General features: G+C 46.3%; 1 protein-coding gene across 1 annotated transcript in view; it reads left to right on the forward strand.

Annotated features, from left to right (window-relative positions):
* Window positions 1-13409, forward strand: part of AOPEP (aminopeptidase O (putative)) — a 340941-nt gene that overhangs the window by 229155 nt on the left and 98377 nt on the right. The window contains exons 10-12 of the mRNA XM_077749551.1: window positions 2584-2627; window positions 12428-12488; window positions 13068-13285. Coding sequence (XP_077605677.1) covers window positions 2584-2627; window positions 12428-12488; window positions 13068-13285 — 323 coding nt within the window. The remainder of the gene's footprint in view (window positions 1-2583; window positions 2628-12427; window positions 12489-13067; window positions 13286-13409) is intronic.

The following is a 13409-nucleotide window of genomic DNA, read 5'->3' on the forward strand; positions in this document are numbered from 1 at the left end:
TTCCGTCTTGCACTGTGATTTAGATGGATCTCATCAGAGCCCCCAGCTGACCCTGGATCTGGAGACTTGGTTCTTGGGACCGGGGCAGAGGGTGTGGCTTCCTTCTGAAGAGATGGTCATTTGGTAGTGTTTTATTTGGTCACCTGGGCTTACACACAGGCCCCTCTTTATTTTTTATTTTTTTAAATAGTTTATTGTCAAGTTGGTTTCCATATAACACCCAGTGCTCATCCCCACAAGTGCCCTCCTCCATGCCCATCACCCCCCTTCCCCTCCTCCCCACCCCCATCAGCCCTCAGTTTGTTCTCGGCACTCAAGAGTCTCTCATGGTTTGCCTCCCTCCCTTTCTCTCCCTGTTTCCCCCTTTCTTCTCCCCCACTGTCCTCCATTAAGTTCCTCCTAATCCTCCTATACGCGCAAACATATGGTATCTGTTCTCCTCTGCCTGAGTCATTTCATGCAGCATAACACCCTCAAGGTCCATCCATGTTGCTACAAATGGCCAGATTTCATTCTTTCTCATTGCCATGTAGTATTATTCCATTGTATAGATAAACCACATCTTCTTGATCCATTCGTCCATTGATGGACACTTAGGCTCTTTCCATGTTTTGGCTATTGTTGAGAGTGCTGCTATGAACGTTGGGGTACATGTGCCCCTATGCCTCAGCACTCCTGTATCCCTTGGATAAATATCTAGCAGTGCTATTGCTGGCTCATAGGGGAGTTCTACTGTTGATTTTTTGAGGAATCTCCACACTGTTTTCCAGAGTGACTGCGCCAGTTTACATTCCCACGAACAGTGTAGGAGGGTGCCCATTTCTCCACATCCTTGCCAGCATCTAGAGTCCTCTGATTGCTCACTTTAGCCACTCTAACTGGCATGAGGTAGTACCTCAGTGTGGTTTTGATTTGTATTTTCCTGATGAGGAGGGATGTTGAGCATCGTTTCGTGTGTCTGTTACACAGGCCCCTCTTTAAAGGACCTGTTTTAAAAGACTGTTTTAAATTTATTAAAAGAAAAACTTCAAGTGTAGATCTTATTTATTATTCAATATTAAGTCCCTAGAAAGTTAAATATTCTTCTTCTCTCTTTCATGTTCTGTATTTATCCAAAATGAATGTTATCAAACCCTGCAGTAACTTAGAGTTAACACTAGCCTGGGATCACTCAGCAAATAAAAATGCACAACATCCACTTTAATTCAAATTTCAGATAAACAGCAAATATTTTTTAGTGTAAGTATGCCCCCCAATTTAACTAGGCATCCTATATTTTATCTGACAAACCTAGTTGGGACCAAATCAAGATTCTATAATTAGATGGGCTGAAAAGATTGGTCATAATACTCAAGGTCCCAATTAAATATAAATGTAATTTTAAACATTTATATGTGAAAAATTTTAGGCCTATGGTATTGTGGTTATGTTTTTATTTTTTAAATGTTTGTTTGTTTCTTTGTTTTTGAGAGAGAGAAAGAGAGAGCTCCTGTGTGAGAGCAGGGAAAGGCAGAAAGGGATAGAGAATCCCAAGCAGGCTCACGCTGTCAGTAAGGAACCTAACTCGGGGCTCCTTCCCATGACCTGTGAGATCATGAGCTGAACCAAAATCAAGAGTTGGACGCGTAACGACTGACACATAGGTGCCACCGTGGTTTTTTAAAGAGTGCTTATCTTTTAGAGATGATTTATTGAAACATTGATTGATGAAATTATGTAACATTTGGAATTCACTTCTGAATAATACAGGAGACAGATAAGAGTTTAGGGCAGATTGGCTGTGGGTTGATGGGTCCCTGAAGGTTAATTATACTCTTCTCTGCTTTTGAGTAAGTTTGAAATTTGTCATCATAAAGGGGGAAAGTGGGTGTGTCTTAAGTCATGCCTTTAGTTTAGAAAAATCTATTAGTGAAAGATCCTAAATGCGAAGCAATTGAGGATTGCACAGTGGCATGGAGGCTGAAGGTGGAGGCATGGGCCCATGAACCATTTTTTGTAATTTTGACACCTTTGTTCCTCCACTGGGATATTACTTGTCTTGTTTTTTTGTCTTCATCTTTTTTTTTTTTTTTAAGTAATCTTTACACCCAACGTGGGTCTCAAACTCACAACCTCGAGATCAAAAGTCCCATGCTCCACCAACTGAGCATGCCAGGTGCCTGTCTTTATCCTGACACAGAGCAATGCAAGAATGTTGAAAAGTTAGTTACTAGCCTTTTGGAGTTGTGATTGTCCAGTTGTAACGGGATCTGTAGGGAAAGCTTATGAGGAGGAGAACATGGTTGAGTAGAGAGAGGACAGTGCCTTTTGAAAATAATCATGAAATAAAATAAATTGGGTTAGGTCAAAATAACAAAGAGTACATTTTTCAATTTGTTTGTGGTTTTTACAAAACAAATATTGGATTGGATTGAAGCCCTGGTAAATTAATAAATACAATATATAGTCTAATAAGTCAAGCCAGGCCTGGCTTCCCTAGCAGGTAAGCTGTCAGCAGCTGGGAGCACCCGGTCTCTGGCATGATTCCGGACAGAGTTATTTATTGATGGACATCTTTAATGGGTTGCTTTTTTCTTATTCCAGGATTTCCTTCAAATGCTGTTGGAGAACATCCCAGAAGAAAAAAGGTGAGGACCAATTTAAGAATTAAGAGCCAGGTTTTACTTTTAATGTTAAAAAATGGTCCTGCTATTGTTTGGCTTATTACAATCTAGAAAGTTCAATCTTCCTGTCTTAACAGAGGTCAGGACCTAGCCAAGGTAGGGGGGGAGTCCCAGGACAGTCAACCAGACCTAGAGCAAGGCCCAGGTGGGTGTGGGGAACCAGGGCATGCCGCGGCATTGGGAGGGCCCAGAATAGATAAGCTCCCGAAAGTAGTGTCAGAGGCAAGCCAAGGACACTTTGTGGCCTTAGTTGCTGCAAAAAGAATCGAGGAGAGGAGAGTTCTAGGTTAGGGTTCTCTAGTTAATGTAGCTTAATAGAAAGAAATGCTGTTTAATTGAAGGTAAAAGTATAATGTAGTAATAAGAGCCTGGGATTTGAAGTGAAGCTCTCCTAGGTCCTTACACCACTGTGGCTCCTTCCCAGCTCTGCAATGCAGAGCACATTATTCATCCCTCCAAACTTCAGTTTTTCACCCTCAGGAGAAATAAAGGATATATATACACCTGTGAAAAGTAGGTGCTCAATCAATGATTGATACAGTTATAACAATAGTCATGTTCTGTGCATCAGTCACTGTTATATACAGAAAATCATTTAATCCTTATTATAGTCCTCCACCACCGCCAGCATCAACGTAATGGTTATTGGGTTTTTTTTTTATGTTTTAAGTTTTATTTTAGAAAGAGAGAGCGAGCGAGCAGGGGAGAGGGGCAGAGGGAGGGAGAGAGAGAATCTTCAATAGGCTCCATCCCCAGCATGGAGCTCCACATAGGGCTCCATCCCACAACCATGAGATCACTACCAGAGCCGAAATCAAGAGCTGGATGCTCAACTGACTGAGCCACCCCAGCGCCCCAGCATAGTGGGTGGCTATAAGCCAGCACTCAGTGGGAGCCTTCTGTATGCAGACACTCAGTTAATCCTCCATCCAATACCAGTGGGTGCATGATGTGTCTGAAACTATTTTACCAGTAAGAGGACTGAGGTACAAGGGGCTGACCACGTATAGGAGGAGGAGGTTTAGGACCTACATCAGAGTTTAGACTAGGTTCATTCCAACCCTCTCCTTCTAATTTCCTGTCTTCATTTAGACGGTAAAAGTGAATACCCTGAAACATAATTTCTAATAGCAAAACTGGTATTTAACATTAAAAGGGGGCATCTTGAGAAATCAAACATTTCTTTGAAGAGGAGCCAATGTTCCTCTCCTTTCTGACCCACAGCTTTAACTATGTTTTTATGCTCACAATGGATTTCCAAATGTGGAAATGAATTCTTCCCCACAGACTCTACTTGGACCCATGCAAGGTCATCCTCCAAGTAGGTGGGCCAGTCTTAGAGGCAGTCCAAATGGAGTGTCTTCAAGGGAAGGTTGCAGGGTTTATGACACCAGGAGATGACATGTAAGTTCAGGGGAGGTTCCAGAGGCCATGAAGATATGAAGATATTTTCCTAAGTGCTAGATTTTTGCCTGCCCTTTCTTTTTAAGCAGAGATACAGATTTTCTTTAGGCAAAAATCACATCAGATGTGGCCATTATTCCTAAGGTCAAGAACAACAGTTTACCTGCAAGATATATATATATATATTTTTTTTTTTTTTTTTCTTTTTNTTTCCTTTTCTTCTGTACCTTTCCTGGAATAAGTTTTCATGCCCTCTGATAGACTTCAGCAGTTTCCTTAGAAGCTAATGCAAGAAAAAGAAAAGAAAAGAAAATTAATAGAAATGGTGTAGTGCTCTTACCAAAGTCAGTTACTATGCATTCTTTCAGAAGAACTTGTTAGGACACAAATACAGCAAATTTCATAGGAGTGACAAAATGCATTTTTGGTTTGGGAGGTCTTCTTTCTTTCCATCTTCTTGCTAATAAGGTTATTAAGTTCATGTGGATGGCCCTGAGGCCTCTGGCTCCAGGGGACCTGGATTTTACCATTGTGAATATGTATCGAGGGACACTGTCGGGCCCACAAAGAGACTTTTGTTGCAGCTGTGGAAGAGCCCTGTCTGTTTACTGGTGGCAACTGACCACCAATCATTTGAGAGGATGCCTCCCTCTCCCAGTTAGGATCATGTTTTAGCTAGGAGGTTTAAGCTTCTTTGTAAAATTCCCCTGAAAAGTTAAAAGACAATTTCCTCCCTACAAGGAATCTATTTCAGCAAGTATACCAGAATATTTTTTGAGACTCAAGCATCTTCTTTCCTGCTAACTAAACTGAGAATCTAATTCAGCTATTAAAACAGACCGTTTGCCCTTTTACCTAGGCAGCATATTGTACCAATTTTATCTGGGTCTCCAAAGGTCCCACACCTACCCCCAGAGCTTCTAATCTGTGGCTCTGCTGCAAACTGATCCCCAGGAACATCTGTTAGGCACGTGAGCCATTCTGATCGGGACAAGGTTCTTCAGATTAGACCAGTTAATGTTCAGGGGCCAGCATCCTGTGTGTTGTAGTGCTTTTGTGTTGTTCTCTTGCATTGATTAATTTAACACTATCTATTGAGCACCTTCCATACCAGGCTTTAGGCTGGACACTAGGGGACGGAAAGGAATAGATTCCATGCCCAGCCCGCAGGGAGCCCCTAATTCACTGCTGAAGATATGCATGAAACAGATCATTATGACTCAGTGTAGGAAGTGCTCCTGGGAGTTTCAGAGTCCTCGGTACACAGGGAAAGGCCCCAGTGTCCTAGCCTCAAGCCTTCAAGCAAGGAAGTACCTCTGAAGGTTTAAAGTAGGAGAGCACCATCAGCAGGTTGGAAAGATACTGGGGGTAGGGGATGCGGGTTGCTGTGGAAGATAGATGTGGGCGGGGAGGACTGGAGTCCACCAACGAGAAACCAAGACAGCTGTTCACCCAGCAAGATCTAGAGCTGGAACCGGGCAGGTGTTGTGGCAGGAGAGTTTGAGAGTAATAAACAGATCCGAGGGTTATTCCAGAGGGGCCACAGGTAAGACTTGGTTGATTGTTTTTGGAAGTTATGAGGAGGAGTCCAGCAAGACCTGACCTACCTTTCTTGGCCACTCAGTTGTTCTCTGAGGTAGCTCTGGAAACATAGCCTGGGGAGGGGGAATTTGTCTCAGGAACCAGTATGGGGCAGAGGGAGTGGAAGGGAGAAGTTTGAAGATGGAGGGGAGGAAGGTGAGGAGTTGTGTTTCAGACATCTTCAATGTAAGATTTCTGTTTAAATGCTAATGTTTTATGAGACCAAGGGGAAAAAAGTTAAAAGTGCTTAGAAGAAAATCCAGACAGATCCTATGCGCCAGCCCGCCTTGATACAAGAGTGCCCTGCCCACCTAATACTGCAGCCGTATCAACAGTGGCTCTTTCTTTGCCCATCAATTATTATGTCTGTGTGTGCTGTTCATGTGTTTGGTTTAATTCACTACCTTTCCTCCCCCACAGAGCTAGGGAGTACTTGCTTATAAATGTGACTTAGCAATCTTCATTATCTACCCAAGCACAGATGACTCCTTTTGATCAAGAAATAAGTAGCCATGTGCACAGTTCTGAGATGCATACTACTTGTATCTCATTCATGTAGAGAGGGAACTTAAAGGCAAATTATTGGGACGCCTGGGTGGTCTGGTTGGTTGGGCATCCAGCTTTTGATTTCAGCTAAGGTCATGATCCCAGGTTTATGGGACTGAGCCCCTCATTGGGCTCTGCGTGGACAGTGTGGAACCTTCTTGGGATTCTCTCTCTCTCCCTCTGCCCCTCTCCCCTGCTCACACTCCCTCTCTTTCTAAAAATCAAAAACAAAAACAAGGACATAAATTACCAAAATTTGAAAATCCATGCAGAATGTCAGTCACATGCCAAGCAAGGGCATTTCCATTTTAGACCCTGAGAACTGAGGGTCCCAATGCTTGCGTGCATTATGCATCTAGTACCTGCACTTCCAAAGTCTGTTCCATCTGCAGTTTAGTTCATGTGAAAGTTGCACGGGTCTTTAGAAAGTTGGGAAAGTTGTGCTTTCCTTTAGAGGCATGGAGAGTGTGTGATATTTGGAATCTCAAGGGGCTGCAGGTGGGAGCCAAGAGTGGTAAGGACATCTCTTGTGGTCGGCAGCAAATTGATAGGCACAATTAGCAGAAAGAGCTGATGGTCACTCCACCCAGCCTTGTCGCTCTGCCCTCAGAAATCAACCAAACAAGCAATACCGCAAGTGCAATACCATTTTCACACAAGCCTGCATCTATTTCTACGCATGTTAACATCACAAAGAGAAGAGCCATCACCTTTAAACTTTTTCAGCTTTAAACCCAGCTTATTTCTCTAGCCAGCATTATGCCAGGGCGTCCAGCATATTCTTTCCCCTGCCGTGGTAACTACGTGTGACCACCACATTTATAGCTCAGAGGGACTGGAGACAGACGCCTGAAATGCAGAGTTGCCTTACAGGATGTGGGCGTACAGAGAGGGAACTCTCCCAGCCGGAGGGTGAAGCAACCTGCTGTTCCAGATGCCGGGAGGCCCAAGTAATGAGGTGGAAGTACCGCTCGCTATTACAAATATGGGGGCACGCAGTCGTGGGTCTGTGTACTTTTAGCTATCTGTATAAAATCAATTTCCATAGTGATCAGACATGCAGAAGAGTAATTTCCTGTAAGTCCTGGGTCCCAGCGAAGTGGAAATGCTTCTGCTTGTTGTGGTGATTATTTAAGCCACATGATCTCAGAGGGGAAACATTCACCATTGGCTTAGATTCTGAGTGTCTTGATTTGAAAAAGCCAACGTTTGCTTTACCAAGTCCAGACCTAAAAATTCACCTGCACTGTCACCTCAGTAATTATGACAAAACAGCAAAAAGTACATAATTATCACTTTTTCCCTCAAAACACCCAGTCCATTTCTTCCTTGCAAATGAAGCATTATTGGGGCACCTGGCTGGCGCAGTTGGTAGAGCACACGACTCTTTATCTTAAGGTCATGAGTTCAAGCCCCATGTTGGACATCGAGCCTACTTAAAAAAAATTAGGCATTATCACACGTCTCATAATTTCTTTGGGAGGTAAGGCCACTTCTAATACCTTAAAAAATATTGGGTTTTTTAAACAGCTGGAGGTATTGCTTTCTTCTTCCTCTCATAGTTCAATATCCCATTCCCCGTTAGCAATCCCCAGATATGCATCCGTGCAGTTGGATGTCTGCATAGCGCTGGGAGTCGAGAAACCTGGGTCTTGTCTTTGGCCCTTTGCCTGGCCCAACTTTGTGCTGTCCTCTCCTGCTGCAGTTTCTCCATCTGCTAAAAGCCACACACAACAAATGACACCCACTTCCCAAGGATATTATGAAGAATGAAGTGATAATGGTTGTAAGATGCTTTGAACCTTTCCAAAGGAAAGTGATCTGAAAACACATGTTTTTTTCGTTCACGGAAGAGTGTCTTTTGCTGCTGGATGCAGCTGAACGATGAACTCTCCTCCCTCGCACTTTTGCCCCTCTCTTCAGAGCTGAAATCAAAGGGCACACAAATGGGGTGACCACAGCAGGGGCCAGGCCACCTTTAGCAGGAGAGATGCGAGCAAGAAGTCAACACTGTTTGGAGCAAACACAGGCCCTTCTTTTCCACAAGCTCACCTGCAGCACAAATCACGACCAACGTACCACGATGCCTAAATTCAGCAGAGAAAGAAAAGTGAGGGCTTTGTAGCAGACAGCATAGACGTGGATCCCAGCTCTTCAAGTACCATCTGTGTGGCCTTGGATAAGTCCCTTAACTTCTTGGAACTTGTATTTGCTCATCTCTGAGATGGGGATAATAATATTGGTCTTGCACAAATACTATCAAATGTAAATGAGATTTTTGCTATAGAGCCTGGTACATAGTAGGTGTTCAATAAGCAACAGCTACTATTTTTATGCCTTTACTTGATAATGGCCAGAGGAGTTCTTGTTTGCTTTGTTTTTAGTGCCACTGTATAATGGTACCTGGGTGTGCAAATACTAAATATGGCAAAGCAAAATTCACCTTAATGCTTTCCCGTGGAATAACCCACACGGTTGACCTGGTCAGTTGTTCAGGTTGTAGACTGTAGCACAAATTGTTCACCAGCATGTATATTCCATGGGGAATCACCCTGGAGCGAGTGATGGGGCCCGTTGTCTGCACATGGTCTCTCACTCACCCAGGACCACCCTCCGCATCCATTCCCAGCACCCCACATCTGTCTAATCCTCATGTAGCCTCTCACGTGAGCACATTCACAGTTTCCACTTTGGTCTCCCTGCCTCCAGCCTCTTTTCCCTCAGTTACTCTTCCTCACCTCCATTTTATTTGTGCCATTCTGCAGCCTTACTCAGAGCCTCTTTGACGAAGCCAGGGCCCAGTGGCAGGACTTCAAGGTTCACACAGGACACCCCTTTCCTTCCCTCACCTCATTCTATGTGCCAGCCCAGGTGACCATGCTTTGGACTTTCCTGCTTCAGCTCCCTTTGCCCTGCATGCACTTTCCTTCTATTTTAGTGGTCCTGCCTCGTCGCTGGGGACAGCACAGACTTCCTCCATGACATGGCTCATGCTTTCCTTCCTTTAAGAAGACTTCTGGGGCGCCTGAGTGGCACAGTTGGTTAAGCATCTGACTCTTGATTTCAGCTGAAATCATGATCTCATGGTTCATGGGATCGAGCCCTGTGTAAGGCTCTGTGCTGACACCATGGAGCCTGCACGGATTCTCTCTTTCCCTCTCTCTGTGCCTCTACCCTACTTGCATGAGCATGCTGTCCCTCTCAAAATAAATAAATAAACTTAAAAAAAAAAAAAGACTCCTCTAACACACCTCCCGCTGTCCTCCTTCTAGCTGTCGCACCTGACACAGCTGTGCCTCTTCCACACGTAGTCCCCTCTCTGCGCAGGAGCTGGCAGCACTGTGACTATGTCTGTTGTGTGTCAGGCCCCGGGGCTTCCGATCCGAGCCTTTCACAGAACCCTGTGCCCACTATGTATATCGAGCGAATGAATGCCCGCAGGCAGAAAGGCACTGCCCGTTCTTCAGTGTTCTCTGGTGAAGACTTGGGCCTTGCTCAGTAACATTCCAGGACTCAACGCCTCAGCCCCTCCCCTGCCACCCCTAACAATGTGAGCTTAAGCTAAAATTCCCCCCGAAGGAAATTTATGTCCATGCCCTCTTACTCCTCCATGAGGATGCACAACAGCTGTTTGCCATCTTTTGTAAAATCACTCAAAAATGGCCATGAAGTCACTCCCAGATTTTCTTCTTTAGGACATTTAATCCCAGTTCCCTTGACCTCCCTCACAGATCCAGCGCACTCGGCCCTTTGATCCTCACTACCACTCTTGTCTAAATCCTTTCTAAATTCCCTGTCTTCCTCTCAAGTTGTGCAAGGTTTAAGAATGCCTGTCTTCCTAGAATGCCACAGCACAACAGATCTCAGGTCAGAGTCAGCCTCTGGCTTTGGCTTTCCTGAGTTTGCTGGAAGGGTGGAGATTTTGGCCCCAGGGCTCCGGAACCGGAATGCCCGTCTCTGGCTAGAAAGGAAGCAGATGAATGGGTGGCTTAGGAGAAGCTTCAGGGAAGCATGGGGGCGGGGAGGGGGAAGCAGGTAGGCCTCCCAATCAGGACAGACAACTTAGAGCACCAGCAGATCCCCCCACAGCTGTTGAGACCCCAGGGCAGGAACCCAGCACCACCAATGACCCACCCTCCTGAGTGCCTGACAAGGTGGGGCCGGTCTGTAAGAGCAGGCCTTGCATGGAGCACCTTGTCTTCAGTGGAAATTACAGTCTATCTGCCTTGTCAGCCTCTCACATTTTGTTAGAAAATAAGACCACTTTGAGTCTCCTCAGACACTCCTCCAAGAGGCCCCTTCAGCCCAGCTTGCCTCCTCCCGGAAGATCAGTTAGGCCTGTTACCGGCAGCCACCAAGCTCCAAAAGGAACAGTGATCTGGATTTAAGGTGATCTGAGAACCACCTCCTCTCTTCCAGTCACCCACCCATCCTGGCCCCACGTGCCGCATACACACACAGGCACACGAGTGCACACATGTATGCACACACATGTGTCTACACTGTCATGATTATGAGGGGGAACTTGGCCACTCGCACCTGGATTGATGCTGCTAAATGACCACAAAGTGGTGGGGCAAGGCTCGGGGACGGTGGCACCCAGTGGTACCTGCACACGCGGCATGTCCAGGAATTCCACTGAATCTGGGAACCTGAATGAGCCCAGTGCAAGCAGCCTTGGGAGGTGGTCACTCTCCCCTCCTCCACCGCTGGCCTCTCCCCTTCCCCTGCTGGCTATCCCACAGATGAGCATCACCTTGAAAATGAATCCAAACCGCTTGGTCTGTGTCGTCCCTCTTGCCCCCTTTCTGGTTTGGAAATACCAACAGCTGTGCCCTTCTGCAACCTTTGCCTTGGCCTTGGCCCGGGAGGACCAGCGCACACCAGTGACTTGCTTCTCACTGGGGAAAGAAAAGGAAGTGACAATATCAGTCAGCCCCCTCTTCACCACCCCTACCCAGACCCACTTTTCCCTCCTCCCTTTCCCACTACTGCCCAGCCCGGGAGGTGAGGGGAGCACTGGCCTTCAGCACCTTCACCACGCAGACAGCACTGTATCTTTCCCCAACTTCTACAATCCCTTAAAGGAGGGAGGGAGCGAGGGAGCAAAGAGATATTTTATATATATTTTTAAAGTTCTGGAGCCTAACACCTTGGGAAGCTTTTACTGGGAAAGGTGATTTTTAAATTAAAAGGGAATATTTTTTATTGAGTTCAGTGTGAAATGTGTTTTCACTCATTCCAATAAAAAGTACCAATGGGAATCTTCTTATGCCAGGAAGTGGTCTCCGTTCTGGATTTAGAGAAGTGAGTAAAACAGGCATTAGACCCTGATCTCAGAGAGCTTCGATCCAGCGAGGGGACGGGTAAAGGGCAAGTGGTCACATAAATGACAATCACAAACTGATGAATGCTGTGGCGCAGGGGACGGGGAGTACGGTGGATGTCACACACAGCCTGGGAGAGGGCTTGGGAAAGGCCTCTGCGAGCAGCGATATGGAGCATGAGTGGGAGTTGTCTAGAAGTGGTCTGAGGTTGCTTTAAACGTCATTAGCCCAGGAAGACAGGAAGACACAACCTAAGGTCTCTTGACCCTAAATATCCTGGATACTTCACAAACTTAAGGAGTATTCAAATCAGCAGGACCTGAAACCAAAAGAATTTCAGCTGACTTTGGGGCAGACTTAACAAGCAACTGCAATATTTCAAATAAAGCAGAACGTGGGCCTGCTTAAAACAGAGGCGCGGAAACCATGTGCGCTCCTGCCGCCGACCCCGTCTGTGGGCTGACAGTGAGTTGCCCCATTTAGGCCTGTTACAGCCCTTCGTCATGATAAAGTTCAAATTTCATTGTGGTGTACTACGTGCTATAGCATTAGGATTTCACTGTGCTGCTGACTCTGGAGGAAGCGGTCACGCCTGGTGTGACCTGCGGACGTGCCCTATCGTCCCTGAATTGGTGCTTCTGACCAAACAGTTCCTGCTAAGGCATCAATAGCACCCCTTATGGTGTACCTCTGATTTTTAGGTTCCATGGTGCACACTCCTATTGACTGAAGCTGCCCTGAGTGTGACTGGGTCTCCCTCTGCACTTTAACCTGGGACAGCATTGTGTTCTCCAGAGAATAGCTACTTCTCTGGGAGGTGGATTCTGTCATGTACCCATAGAAACGTGCTGTGTAACAAGGACTCTGTAACTTTTTAATCCTTCCCTTTTTGTTTTATTTTTAAAGGCTTGAGCTGTCTGTGGAGAGCATCTTCCGAGACTGGCTTGAGAGTTCTGGAATACCCCAGGTACGCCCAACATTACTGCTCAGGAGAGTCTATGGAGAATAGTAAAGCTTGCTGCTTGGTGTATTGCTTATGACAGTGACTTATTTATATGTGTATGTATAAAATTAATCATCTTCCTGAGGTGGAGTATTCCTAAGTCAGGAAAATCCCACCCTTGTCAGCTTGCCATTATGGTGTGTGCCTCTGGCCTCTGCCTCGAGGGACGATGACGAGAGGAGGGCATCTGGTTGACCTTGAGTGGTGGTGTTAAATGAGATCTTGCAAAGCGTGGTGTATTGTTTTGAGCGTTGTCACCAGGCAACGCTTCGAGGCTACCAGTGGGTTGAGCAGGTGCCTCCAGCTCTGCTCTTTGGACACAGCCGGATGAGTGAGTGAGCCGCCTGCCTACAGCTCTCCTCTGACCTGTGCCCTCGGCTCCCCATCATTTTCTCGGTGCAGCTAGCCCTTCAGCTCCCTCCTCTGGTTCTGCATCCCTGCCTCAAGCTGGCCTTATCTTCATGAGCCATTTAGATTCATTTCTCTGTCTTATGGACCAGGACCTGCCCCTACTGAAGGTTCTGCTGTCTCCCCCTCTTTCAGCCCATGGGCATCTCTGTGGGAGAGATGTTCCCACCCAGCCCCAGCTTCACAGGAACTGCCTGGCTTGGGGCCTCCTCTCCCTCCACTCTGCCCAGGTCCTGTGCTTCCTGGAGTCTGAAGGGCAGCCCGAGTGCTGACCCTCGCTGGAGCATGGGCCCTGGGAAGTCGAGGGAGGCGTACTGCGTGGGGCTGGTCAAAGCAGCTGCAGAGCCATCACAGTGGGCCCTAGTGTCTGGGAGTGGACCCCCATGGCTGTGAGAAACTCTGCCCTGGGCTCAGGCAAGCAGCCCCCTTAGCTTGCTCGTTTCTCGTTTCATGGCTGGTTATATGAGCTTCCCCTTG

The sequence above is a fragment of the Crocuta crocuta genome, unplaced genomic scaffold (assembly GCF_008692635.1).
Source record: "Crocuta crocuta isolate KB4526 unplaced genomic scaffold, BGI_CrCroc_1.0 scaffold99, whole genome shotgun sequence".
In the NCBI taxonomy this organism is placed as follows: domain Eukaryota; kingdom Metazoa; phylum Chordata; class Mammalia; order Carnivora; family Hyaenidae; genus Crocuta; species Crocuta crocuta.